The following is a 13522-nucleotide window of genomic DNA, read 5'->3' on the forward strand; positions in this document are numbered from 1 at the left end:
TCTGTGAATAGCACTCTAAATGGCAGAGCTGTCATTGCGGGGATACATTAGGACTGACACGGATTGCAAACCAGTTAATAAGTGACGGCTAAGGAAACAGGTCACACTTTAATCTATAATCAGTGACAGAGCGTCACCAAAGTGACAATTGCAGTATTTCTTATGATTGACGTTACTTTATAATGGAATGCTTGTGAGGGACAGTCAATGCAAAGAAATTGCAATGTTGAGGAAACTAATAAGAAAACGCTAACTTACATTTATATAGTACCTGTAACAATGGAAAACATGCAAAGCCATGCAACACTGCGTAAGTGTATTCAAATATGGATACTGAGGTAAAGGAGATATTAGCCAGTCTTAAAAAATCTAAACAGGAAGGATTTCAGAAGGGTCTTAAAGGAGAGGATGGTAGAGATGCAGAAACATTTAGGTTGTGAATTCAGAGCATACAGCCTCTAAGGCTGAAGGTGCAACCAACAATGAGGGAGTGAAGGGAATGGGAGATGTTTAAGAGGACAAAGTTGGAAACTGTAGGTTTATTGAGGATTTAGGTTGGGAGCAGATTATAGGTAGGGAAGGCAAGGCTGCAAGGAACCCAAGCACAGGCATGCAAATTTTAAACTCAACATTACGGGGAGACTATCATGGTCAATGGGCACAATACTGCTACACTAGTGCAACGTGTGCACATTATGTGAGCAATAACAACTTGCATTTATATACCATCTTATAGTAAAACATTCCAAGGTGATTCACAGGATCCTAATCAAAGAAAAACTGACATAGATCCAAACAAGGAGGTATTAGCAGAGGTGACCAATAGCAAGGCTAAAGAGATAGGTTACATGAACGCATTAAAAGGAGAAGAGTTTAAGGGAGAGAAGTCCAGAGCTTAGGGTCTAAACATCTGAAGGCAAAGATGCTAAGGTAGAACAATAGAAACCAGGAATTGCTGAGGACAGAATTTGAGGATATTGAGATCTGAGAGAATTAGAGAGTTCAAGAAAATTATGGGATTGACCAGAAAAAAAGACTTGTATTTGTATAGCACCTACACAACCATTGGACATCTCAAAGCACTTACAGCCAATGAAGCACTGTTTGAAGAGTGGTCATGTTGTAATATCGGAAACATGGCAGCACACAACAAACTCTCCCAAACAGCGTTGATAACAACCCAATAATCTGTTTCTGTAATGTTGGTTGAGGGATAAACATTAGCCACAACACCAAGGGTAATTAGAACATGGAACATAGAAAAACTACAGCACAAACAGGCCCTTCGGCCCACAAGGTGCGCCGATCATATCCTTACCTACTAGGCTTACCTATAACCCTCTATCCTATTAAGTCCCATGTACTCATCCAGAAGTCTCTTAAAAGACTCTATCTTCTTCTTTGAGAAAATACTGTGGACGTTTCACAACCACCTGAACAGGCAGATGGGTCTCGATTTAATGTCTCATCTCAAAGACAGCATCTCCTACAATGCAGCACTCCCTCAGTGCAGTAGCACTGGAGTCTCAACCTTAATTTTTGTGCTCAAGCCCTGGGGTAGGACTTGGAACCTGGGATCTTGTGACTCAGGATGGGACAGTGCCTCCAAATGAGTCAGGGCTAACACCCATGAACACAAGGATGGAAATTCGATATCCGAGACATTGAAGCATTGGAAGCCAACATGATACAGCCAGCACGGGAGCAACAGGTGAATGAGACTCAGAGTGAATCAAGATAGTATTTACTCATGTAGTTGGTAGCTCAGTTTGGATTTACAAATTTCTGAAGTTTCTAAATAAAATTAAGTCTCACTCGTGAGAGAGCTGTGATATTTCAGGATTTTTGTTAATTTATCATTTGCAGACTGCTAAATCCCAATCCTCCACGTCACCTCATAAAAATCACATTGCTGCCGGATGATTTCCACTGCTCCACTGAAACTGACAGGCCGACCGAATACTACAGCCCCTTAATAGAAACATAAGACACGAGCAGGAGGCCATTTGGCCCTTCCAGTCTGCTCTGCCGTTCATTACAATCATGGCCAATTGTCCAACTCAATAGCCTAATCCTGCTTTTTCCCCATAACCTTTGATCCCATTTGCCCCAAGTGCTATATCCAGCCGCCTCTTGAATACTTTCAATGTTTCAGCGTCAACTACTTCCTGTGGTAATGAAATCCACAGGCTCACCACTCTTTGGGTGAAGTAATGTCTCCTCACCTCCGTTCTAAATGGTGTACCCTAAATCCTCAGACTGTGATCCCTGGTTCTGGATTCCCCACCCTCGGGACCATCCCCCCTGCACCTACCACCCTTACCAAAAGACTGCTGCTCCCAGTACTGTAACCTACCAGCAGCCAGTCTTGATCTCAACAGCCATTTGACCTTCTCAGCAAAATGCATGTGCTAGCCAATTCAGACAGCCCAAGAGAATTTTCTTGCCAAGTAACTGAATTAACAGGCTTTCACAGGATGCCTTCCACAATGCACTTTGCCTCAACATGTCTTTGACACAAGAGCAGGGAACATTGTAAATCTCGTGTTGAACTTTGCACTCACAGTTCATGAAAGGATTTTCCCTTATCCAGGCTTGAACCTGGCTCTCTGCACAATTTTGTGATTTTACATTCCTGTTCAGAACTGGTTAAGGTAAGAGAACGAGGGTACTGTTGGGACATTATGTGGCTGCTTATTTTACCTGTAACGCAATGCACACACTCTGGAAATGCAACTGTGTCAGGAGTGCACTGAATTAAGTGTTAATGATCAGAAGTCACTGTAGAAAAATTCCCATTTCAATCTGGAAACAAATAATAATAATAATGGGCAATGGTCCAAGTGCAAAATATTGCAGATGCTGGAAATCTGGGAAAAAAACCAGAACATGCTGGAAATTCACAGCAAGTCTCGCAGCATTCACGGAGAGAGGAAGTATGTTCATCTTCAGGTCGATGGCCCTTATTCATAGCCCAGACCACAGGAGCTCAGGCTTCAGATTATTTTAAATTCTGGTATGCAATATGAAGTCATATCAAGTTTTTTTTTATGTTACAGTCTCTGGGTCAGGAGTGATTGTGTGGACCTCATCTTTCACAGCCTCTGCATCCCGGAATCTACAAGCTTGATATTGCTCTCTCCAATTTCAAAAGCTCACTCAAAACCTAACTTTCCAACTGTGTATGATTCCTCTGCCCAAGCTTTTCTCCAAACATTTCATTCTCATTTTGGGAGTAAAATTAGTGGGTTGTTACTGATACATTGGGTGTCGGTTTGCATTCAAGCATTTGTTGCCCATCAACTGAGTGCAGTTGAGACCCAGATTGCTGTGGGGTCACATGTATCAGGCAATGGGACCCTGTGTGAGAACCTCTCCAGCTACGTCGAGGGCATCCTGAAATCCATTGTACAAAGAACCCCCAGCTTTTGTTGCAACACTACGGACTTCCTACAGAAACTCAGCACACATGGAGCACTTGAATCAGGACCACTCGTCGTTACAATGCATGTCTCGGCTCTACACCAGCATCCCCCACGACGATGTCATTGCTGCAACTGCTTCAGTACTCAACGCCGACAACTGTCAATCTCCAGACGCAATTTTACAACTCATCTGCTGCATCCTGGACCACAATGTCTTTACCTTCAACAACCAGTTCTTCATCCAGTCACACGGAACAGTCATAGGGACCAAATTCACACCTCAATATGCCAACATCTTCATGCACAGGTTTGAACAAGACCTCTTCACCGCACAGGACCTTCAACTGACGCTACAGACTAGATACATCGATGACATTTTCTTCCTTTGGACTCACGGTGAACAATCACTGAAACAACTACATGATGACATCAACAAGTCCCATCCCACCATCAAACTCACCATGGACTACTCTCCGACATTGGTTGCATTGTTGGGCACATGCATCTCCATCAAGAACGGTCACCTCAGCACTTCACTGTACCGCAAGCCCACAGATAACCTCACAATGCTCCACTTCTCCAGCTTCCACCCTAAACACGTTAACGAAGCCGTCCCCTATGGACAAGCCCTCCATATACACAGGATCTGCTCAGATGAGGATGATCACAACAGATACCTCCAGACGCTGAAAAATGGCCTCATAGGAACAGGATATGGTGCTCAACTCATTGAACGACAGTTCTGACGCACCACAGCAAAAACCCACACTGACCTCCTCAGAAGATAAACACGGGACACGGCAGATAGAGTACCCTTCGTCGTCCAGTACTTCCTCGGAGTGGAGAAGTTCGACATCTTCTCCGGAGCCTTCGACACATCATCGATGAAGACAAACATCTCACCAAGGCCATCCCCCCACTCCCACTTCATGCCTTCAAATAACTGCACAACCTCAAAGAGACCACTGTCCGCAGCAAATTACCCAGCCTTCAGGAAAACAATGACCACAACACCACAAAACCCTGCCACAGCAAGCTCTGCAAGACATGCCTGATCACCAACATGGATGCCATCATCTCATGTGAGAACACCATCTACCAGGTGCACAATACATACACTTGCAACTCGGCCAATATTGTCCATCTGATACGCTGCAGGAAAGGATGTCCCGAGGCATGGAACATTGGGGAGACCATGCAGACACTACGATAACAGATGAGTGAATATCGCTCGACAATCACCAAGCAAGAATGTTGGGGACCACTTCAGCAGTCACGAGTATTCAGCCTCTGATCTTCAGGTAAGCGTTCTCCAAGGCAGTCTTTACAACACAAGACAATGCAGAGTCGCTGAGCAGAGACTGATAGCCAAGTTCCGCACACGAGGACGGCCTCAACCGGGATCTTAGGTTCATGTCACACTATCTGTAACCCCCGCGACTTGCTCGGGCTTGCAAAATCTCATTAACTTTCCTGGCTGGAGACAATAGACATCTCTGTAGCCTGAGCTTAACCCTCCCTCCACTCACATTATCTGTACCTTTAAGATTTGATTATCTGCAAAGACTTGCATTCCAACCATTATTTTGTAAATTGAATATGCCCTGATTGTAAACAAAATTCCCACTTACCTGATGAAGGAGCAGCGCTCCGAAAGCTAATAGCTTGTGCCACCAAATAAAGTTTGTTGGACTTTAACCTGGTGTTGTGAAACTTCTTAATGTGTTTACCCCAGTCCAATGCCGGCATCTCCACATCAGAGTCGTGTGTAGGCCAGACTTAAGTATGGCAGATTTCCTTCCCTAAAGGATATTAGTGAACCAGATGCATGTTTCCAACAATCAACAATGGTTTCACAGTCATCATTCTTAATTTCAGACTTTTCCTGAAATCAAATTTCACAATGTGCTGTGGTGGGATATGAAACCCAGGGCATTACCCTGGGTCACTAGTCCAGCAATAATATTGTTATGCCACTGCCTCTCCTAACTCCACAACAGGCAGTTTGAACTAAATGGATAACATAAGAACATAAGAAATAGGAGCAGGAGTAGGCCATCTGGCCCTTCGAGCCTGCCCCGCCATTCAATAAGATCATGGCTGATCTGTCGTGGCTCAGTTCCACATTCCCGCCCTCTCCCCATAACCCTTAATCCCCTCTCTTATCAAAAACCCATCAACCCGCGTCTTAAAAATATTTAGCGAGGCAGCCTCCACCACCTCAACGGGCAGAGAATTCCAGAGATTCACCGCCCTTTGAGTGAAGAAGTTCCTCCTCAACTCCGTTCTAAACCGCCCCCCCTTTATCTTGAGGCTGTGCCCCCTAGTCCTACTGTCCTTTCTGAGCGGGAAGAGCCTCTCCACCGCTATCCTATCCATCCCATTCATCATCTTATATGTCTCAATGAGATCTCCCCTCATTCTTCTAAACTCTAACGAGTACAAGCCTAGTTTATTCAGCCTCTCCTCATAGCTCAACCCCCTCAACTCTGGCATCAGCCTAGTAAACCTCCTCTGCACTCCCTCCAAGGCCAAAATATCCTTGCGTAAGTACGGCACCCAAAACTGCACACAGTACTCCAGCTGCGGTCTCACCAATGCCCTATACAGCCGCAGCAAGACCTCCCTACTTTTATATTCAATCCCCCTCGCTATGAATGCAGGAATCAGAAATAAAAACAAAAAATGGTGGAAAATCTCAGCAGGTCACAGCATCTGTGGATAGAGAAGAGAGCCAATGTTTCGAGTCTGGATGACCTTTTGTTAGTTCTATTTTCCAGCATTTTCTCTTTTGGTTTCAGATCCTAGGTTCCGCAGTCATTTGTTTTTATCCAGAGATTTTCCAACACCTTCTGTCTTTGAGGTCCGAAAGACATGCTGGTCCATTAGTTATAGTAAATCGTGGGTGGTATGGTGCCACAGTGGTTAGCACTACTGCCTCACTGCGCCAGGGACCCGGGTTCAATTCCCAGCTTGGGTCACTGTCTGTGTGGAGTTTGCACATTCTCCCTGTGTCTGCATGGGCTCCCTCCAGTTTCCTCCCACAGTCCGAAAGATGTGCTGGTTGGGTGCATCGACCTGAACAGGTGCCAGAGTGTGACGACTAGGGGAATTTCACACTAACTTCATTACAGTGTTAATGCAAGCCTTACTTATGACTAATATATAAACCTTAAATTTTAAATTCTCCCTCAGTGCACCCGAAGAGGCGCTGAAGTATGGCGAATAGGGGATTTTCACAGCAACTTCACTGCAGTGTCACTAATAAAGAAACTTTAATTTGTTCCATAACAGGTCATTTGAGCTGCAGTGATGGGAGTTTTTGGCGATGAGTTCTGATCTGCTCAGGGATTAAACGAGCCACTGGAGAGGTTTATAACCCTGCACTGATTTGGGTTTGACAGGGGAAGGATGATTTTTATACCAAGCGTGTGTGTTTGCGTTTAGTGCGGAGCTTGTCTCTGGTGTTTATGTCTGGCTGGCTGGGTTCACACTCACTTCCCATCCCTTTCGCCTGCTCCAGCACCGCTCCCGCTCCCTCGCTGCCTCCGCCGGGCGGCGCCTCCGCATCCTCAGGCCCGGGTGCCAGCAGCAGCTTGTCCTCGGACGAAGCCTGGCTTCCTCCTACCAGCCACTGGGTGATGGAGAGCGGCCGGAACATGGTGGCTGGGCCGGGGCCTCGGGCTGTCGGTGACCCAAGCCCCGGAGGTCGGAGACACGTGACCCTGCCGTTGCTAAGCACCTTTGACCCCCCCACCCCCGGCTTCGCAAAGCGCTCTGGGATTAGTAGTCCATTCCCAGACCTGGTGTGTGTGTGAGGGGAACCCTTCAAATCCGACCCCTGGAATCGCCCGTTGTCAATGGCATTTGGATTGAAACGCTCTACGAGCTTCTAAATTGATTTTGATTAACGTAACGACACTGTGGCGGGGAATGGATGGACTACATTCCCCAGCATGCAGCGCGGAAGTCAGGCGTAGGCGCCCTGGGGCGACGGTCAGGTGACATGGCTCCGCCAATCAACGAGCAGCTCGTTCAGCCAATAAAAGGCGCCGGCGCTGGGCCCTCCATCTCTTTTTCCCATCCGCCGAGATGCTGAGGTGGAAGGTGGTGAGGATAATCCAGTGCCATCCGCCACTTTATCGTTCTAATATCATCTTCAAACCGCCCTGATCACCTTCCTAACACGTCAGTTGACTGCATCGTCCAAATATTTTCGAGTATTATTTTCTGTATGTAACTTTTCGAGGTGGCTGCTTTCTTGCTCCACCTCCCACCGTACAGGGCCCTATGCCCTTAATGATGGGAGGAAGAAGTCCTGGTTTGATTTTTAGACCCTGGCACAGGAGATGGATGTAAGTCATTCTATGTTCTGCTCTGTCTTTGGCGCTATCTAGATGGTTGTCCTCGATTGAGCTTTGGAAAGCCAGGCCCTGATCGAAGTCATGTGGAGCTGAATCTTGTAGCTCATGTGGTCAAAACAGGCGCCCAGATTAAATCCATTTCCATTGACGGTCGCTGCTCAGTTTTGTTGTATCTGATTTGGCAACATTTTCGTGGAAAACAGTGTTAATATCTCTAGATTTGGATTATGTTTAGTAATACCACTACTTGGTATTGGATGTTCTTCTGCTATGCTGTTTTTATTAAGTGCAAAATGAATAACAGTATTGTTTAAGATTTACTTTGTACCCACTGATCCTGACACTTTGATCTTTATGCCCTAATTATCTCATTACAGAAATTGTTGCAGAACATTGATTTTTGTCTGGCCTTTGCTGTGATATCAGCATCAACTTTTCCAGGTAAAAGTTTCAAAGATGGCAATAAGTACTAAAATTAACACATCCCTTGTGTAACCACTAACCTAATCAATGATAGTGAGTAACTGTTCAGTGTGCCTAAATTGTGCCAATGATAACTTTTTCCACTAATTGTGGATCTTGTAATTAGTGATTTGGAGTGGGAAAATTGCAATAAATATTGTGGAAAATTGGTTACATGAGGAACAACTTAATGACCTAGTCAATGTAACTGTTCAGTGCAGTTAAATTGTACTAGTGGTAACTCTGCTGATCTGGTTTGTAATTCTTTTGAGGGAAAGCATCTTAAAGTGGTGTGGTAATCTGGGTGTATACCTGATGGTGCTGCCTTGATGCATGGTAACCAAGAGCTGCAGCTTTGCAGTTAGTAGTTGTGGATTCTCCAACACTATGCAAGAGAAAATTGGAGAGACTTTGACAGCATTGGTCCTGTATTTCCTCTGATTGTCACTCTACTCTCCTACATCATATAGCAGTGGATGTTTTGATAACAACTGGATGATATTAAAAGCATGTACTATTTTAAACCTGTGCACATAATTAAGCCTGAATTTTTCATTCCTTTTGCAGAACCCTTTTTGTGATGCCATGTTCCTGTTGTAGATGGTGGATGCAGGTAGGTTTAACTTGCCTATTGGGTCACCTTGAGTTTTGCTGATCTGTTCTTGCAGCAATGGGAAACTTGGTTTATTGAATTATACTTTAGCAAAGTTGGCCATGTATTAATCATCCCCACCCTTTTCCATGAGACTTCTTTACCAGTCTCTTGGTCAGCTTTGGAGGTAGAGCATCATTAATCAGCTGAAGTTGCATTTGGATTGTTCTGTGGTGACTAGAGTTGGTTAAGACGCACTTGACTAATTTAGTCAGTTTCTAAAGTTACTGTAATCTAATTTTATACCAATTTTCTTTAGGTTGTTTACAAACTGAGTTTCCAACAAGATGGTTTGACTTTAAATGTGCCCTCAGTGGTAAGTGTTCACTTAATCTTGTGACAGCATTCTGTTTTATAGTCTGTTTTAAACATTGTACATTTCCCTGTAATGTAATGCTGATCAGTGATGACCACTCATATATTGCTGACTGTAGGATGATACTTGCGGATATGGAACTGAGATCAGTGTTGTTGCAATGTGGTGGTTTTGAAAATGGTTCAATCCTTTTTTTGGCCATTGAATTGTTTTGGGGTCTGCTTGCAGATGCAGTGATGACCTCAATGGAGAATCGTTGGACACTTCACCCTGGAGTATTAACTCTCTAATGCTGATGCCTGACCACTTGTGTTTTCTGCAACTTGAAGCTGATGCAATTTTGTATTAGTCTGGTATATTAATAAAGCAAATCTTTTGATTAAAGATTGTATTTGTCATTTGTTCAGATTAAGCATTATTTCCTACAATTAAAACTGCAAATGTAACAATGGTGTTGGGGGAGGGGGTTGTTCTGGAGCTCTAACTAGCAGATGGGAATTTGAACACTTTGGTTCTCATATTCCTGACTAAAGTGTTAAGGCAAGTTGGTCAGATTTTGGAGGTAGTTTACTTTGTGATTGGGCTTGTTAAGATCAATGTTAGTGTCAAGTATGAGGACTAATTCCAGCACATGTTGAGCTGGATCTTAAAGTGATAGCTGAGCATTGGAAACTAAAGTGGGGGCTTGCAATACATTTCACATATTTTGCTCATGCCTTTCACAACCCAGCCCTGAAGGGTCATTCTGACAAAACATTGGTTCTGTTCCTTCCAGATGCTGTCAGACCAGAGTTTCTAGCACTTCAGTTTTTGATTCCAGCACTTCATACCCTATTGAGCTGTAGCTCAGTGCTCACAATATGTTCTCTACAATGCAGGAGGCTGTTCAGTCATCAAGCCCTGCACTGATGATGATTCCACCCAGGCTGTAGCCCCAAACCCCACATTACCATGCTAATCCCTCTAATACACATCGTGGGATACTAGGGCAATTTAGCGTAGCCAATCAACCTGACTGGGAGGAAACTCATGCAAACAGGGAGAATAGTGATTAAGCTGGGAGTTGAGCCCAGAACTCTGGACCTGAGGTAGCAGTACTAACCATGGACATTATTAGGTCCCTGGAGTGCATAGTTGAAAGCTGGTACTGTGTTTTAGTGCATTGTAGGGCTGATGCATATTGAGTATTTATCAACATCAGTGAAATTCCTATTTGGAATCAAAAATGGTGCAGAAAGAAGCTAATCAGCCCAATGTGATGCAGAGCTTTCCTAGATATGCTGCTTCATATCCATGTGCTATATAGTGTGCAAGAAACAATACTTTTCAATCCTAGGGCTTTGGCTGTTTGCTTTAGCCAAGACATTATATGGCAATCAAGTATTGCTGTCCTGGGTGGTAGATGTGCATAGAGGCAAGTGAACTTATTTGCTAAGATGAAGGCTGAGACTGGTGCAAGAAAGGCAAATTGGAATGTAGTTACAGCAAGCAGTTGAGAAAGGGGACAAGTCTTGCTGCAACTGTGCTGGGCTTTGCAATCCATAAATCTTACAACTATAAGGCTGAAAGAGGCTGTTTAGCATATCAAGTTTTAACTGGCCCAAAGAGCATCTGTAACATGCACATTTAGCTTTGAATTAAGTGTAGCCTAACCAATACAGGGAAAACATGCAAATTCAACAGTTAACAAAGGTTGGAATCAAATGAGTCCCTGATGTGGCAACTATTAACCACCCCAATAAAGTATTTCACTAAACATTTCCCAGTTTATAAAGATGGGGCATCCAGAATAAGAGCAGATCACTTTTGTTTGTAAAGAGGTGAGATGTTTTACTGGAAAGCTTTTGGATATGTATTCTTAGTGGAGATGCCAGCATTAGGGTAAGCACAGTAAGTTGTCTCAACACCAAGTTGGGCCTTCCAGGTTTATTTAGTAGCACAAATCACAAGCTTCTGGGGCCTTGCCCTTTCAGGTGAGTAAGAGATGGGGACACAAACTTAATTTACAAGGTAATGGTTGGAATGAGAGTCTTTACAGGTAATCGAGTCTTTAAAGATATAGGTGAGTGGAGAGAGGGATGACAATTGGTGTTAATCCACTCACTGTACCTTTTTTAAGACTTGATTACCTGTAAGATTCATTTCAACCATATCTTGTAAATTGAGTTTGATTTATGCCCTGTTTGTGAACAGATCTCCCACTCTCCTAAAGGGGCAGTACACAAAGCTTGTGGCTTATGCTAACAAATAAGCCCATTGGACTTTAACCTAATGTTATGAGACTTACAATATGTATTCTGCCAGTGGTGCACCTTTGTTCTGTGAATGTCTGCAACATACTGCATTGTGGATAGAAATGGCTCAATTAGCCAGATTGTTTGTGTAATTAGGACCTGCTCCTTCACATGCAGCAGGTGAGAAGAATGGAATGTATTTATAATTGGCAGTGGATACTGGGTCAGTTGCAAACTTAAAAGATAGGTTAACCAAAGTCTATCAAAGGGCAAAAATGGGACTAGGGTGCAGATCATCCAGGACTTCACTGAACAATGGAACAGGCTTAAGGGGCTAAATGGCCACCTGTCAATGGAAGTTGATATTTGTCATCATGCTTACTGGGTGATTAGACCTTTGTTTTGGTCCAAGGTGGTTACTGAGAATTCTTTCAATAGGTGATAAAGTACTTGATGTGGAAAAAATCATTTGAAATGATAGCACTAAACCTCATGTAGCCAAGGCTAAATGAAGTGTAAGCATGTAATGCTGTTAAGTCAGATGAGATTTTTAGTAAACCTTCAGGTTTTGCAACTGCACATCACCACAGAGGATGTATTCCAAAACTGGAGATGTTCCTTTACACCAGAGCCCAGAAACAGTGGTTCAGCTCTGATGCCCAAAATGTTTTCTCCTTTGGGTGATTTTTTTTTTAAAACAATGAAATTCCAGTTGCTTAGGCCAAGTTGTTGCAAGTTCCATTGGGCAGAGCCCATCATGAAATATCACTTTTGCATTGTACTATTGTGAAGTTGGTTTTAAGCTTTTTTATTCCTATTAATTTTTGTGTTTAATGTTTGTTCATTTTGACCTGAGTACAATAATGACTGAATTTACCCAACTTTTTCCAACCTGAATTCAGGGAGCAACAACACTTGCAAACAAAGCTTAATTATTTATGATTCAGTGAAGCTGCACATAAACTATTGGTCTTCCTGCCTACCTTTTCTGCACATTTTCCCCTCCCTCTTATTAGAATGTTTCTGATGTTGATGTAGGCAGACCACTTGCACTTGGGTGAATGTCATTTCTTTATTGAAACTGAACAGAATCCTGCCTTAAAATTCTATAGGAGGCAACAGATCCAAAGGACCACTGTCTTGATGGAGCCTCTAGTGCCACCAACATCTCACCACTGCCCATGCATCAATAACTAGCATGTAGCAGAGATTTGAGTACATTTTGTGCTATTTGAATGATGTGCTTGTGTTTCCATGAGGTTTTACCAGGAAGTATTGAAAGTTTCAAAGTATAATTTGCATTGAGTTCTGATCAGTGAATTGTTTCTCTTTATTCACATGGTGTGGTCATCACTGGCAGCAGGCAATGTTTCATACCAATCCTTAATTACTATTGAAGGTGGGGCTGAGTTATGAATGCCAGTAACTGGCTGGGTCATTTCAAAGAGCCTTTTTTTAAAAAAATCAACCACATTGCTGTGGAATGATTTGTAGGCCAGACTGGGTAAGGACAATAGTATTGATAGCTTACCCTCTGATTTCAGCTTCTCTGCTGTTTGGCCATTCACATCTTTTATTCTGTATGGACTGCCTTTAGCAGTCTTTCCCCTTCTGTGACTATTACCCCTCCATATAAATATCTCCCACTTTCTGTACCTTGTAGTGTTGACAAAAGATCATCTGGATTCAAAACATCATCTCTCGCTCCTTACATTTTCAGGTTTTTAGGTGCCCAGATCACCACCAACCTGTCTTGGTCTCCCCATGCCAACACAATATTTAAGAAAGCCCACCAATGCCTCTAGTTTCTCAGACTAGGGAAATTTGGCATGTCAGCTACGACTCAATTTTTACAGATGCATCATAGAAGGCATCTGGCTGTATCACAGCTGCATATGGCTCCTGCTCTGCCAAGACCACAAGGAACTATTTAAAAAGTCACAAATGTAGCCCAATCCATCATGCAAACCAGGCTCCCAACTATTGACATTGTTTACACTTCCTGCTGCCTCAGCAAAGCAGCCAGCATAATTAAGGACTCATGCACCCCAGACCATTCTCTCTTCCAC

The 13522-nt window shown here is 43.5% G+C and overlaps 1 protein-coding gene, 1 long non-coding RNA gene and 3 other non-coding genes across 6 annotated transcripts in view; 4 read left to right on the plus strand and 1 right to left on the minus strand.

Annotated features, from left to right (window-relative positions):
• LOC145357840 (synapse-associated protein 1-like) overlaps positions 1-7141 on the minus strand; it is a 33305-nt gene extending 26164 nt beyond the window's left edge. For both annotated transcript variants that reach the window (XM_080211377.1, XM_080211376.1), the window contains exon 1: positions 6924-7141. In XM_080211377.1, coding sequence (XP_080067503.1) covers positions 6924-7086 — 163 coding nt within the window. In that variant the 5' untranslated portion in view covers positions 7087-7141. The remainder of the gene's footprint in view (positions 1-6923) is intronic.
• Positions 7142-7516: 375 nt separating this feature from the next.
• Positions 7517-9603, plus strand: LOC145357884 (uncharacterized). Its single transcript, XR_013889383.1, has 5 exons — positions 7517-7780; positions 8167-8230; positions 8819-8864; positions 9163-9219; positions 9448-9603. It is a non-coding gene; the product is annotated as an uncharacterized LOC145357884 (long non-coding RNA).
• LOC145358076 (small nucleolar RNA SNORA16B/SNORA16A family) lies at positions 7852-7994 on the plus strand. The gene has a single exon (XR_013889443.1). It is a non-coding gene; the product is annotated as a small nucleolar RNA SNORA16B/SNORA16A family (small nucleolar RNA).
• LOC145358078 (small nucleolar RNA SNORA44) lies at positions 8581-8716 on the plus strand. The gene has a single exon (XR_013889444.1). It is a non-coding gene; the product is annotated as a small nucleolar RNA SNORA44 (small nucleolar RNA).
• LOC145358080 (small nucleolar RNA SNORD99) lies at positions 9299-9371 on the plus strand. Its single transcript, XR_013889446.1, has one exon. It is a non-coding gene; the product is annotated as a small nucleolar RNA SNORD99 (small nucleolar RNA).
• Positions 9604-13522: the final 3919 nt, after the last annotated feature.

This window comes from Carcharhinus amblyrhynchos, chromosome 24 (assembly GCF_965287045.1).
Source record: "Carcharhinus amblyrhynchos chromosome 24, sCarAmb.v2.hapA, whole genome shotgun sequence".
NCBI classification, from domain to species: Eukaryota; Metazoa; Chordata; class Chondrichthyes; order Carcharhiniformes; family Carcharhinidae; genus Carcharhinus; species Carcharhinus amblyrhynchos.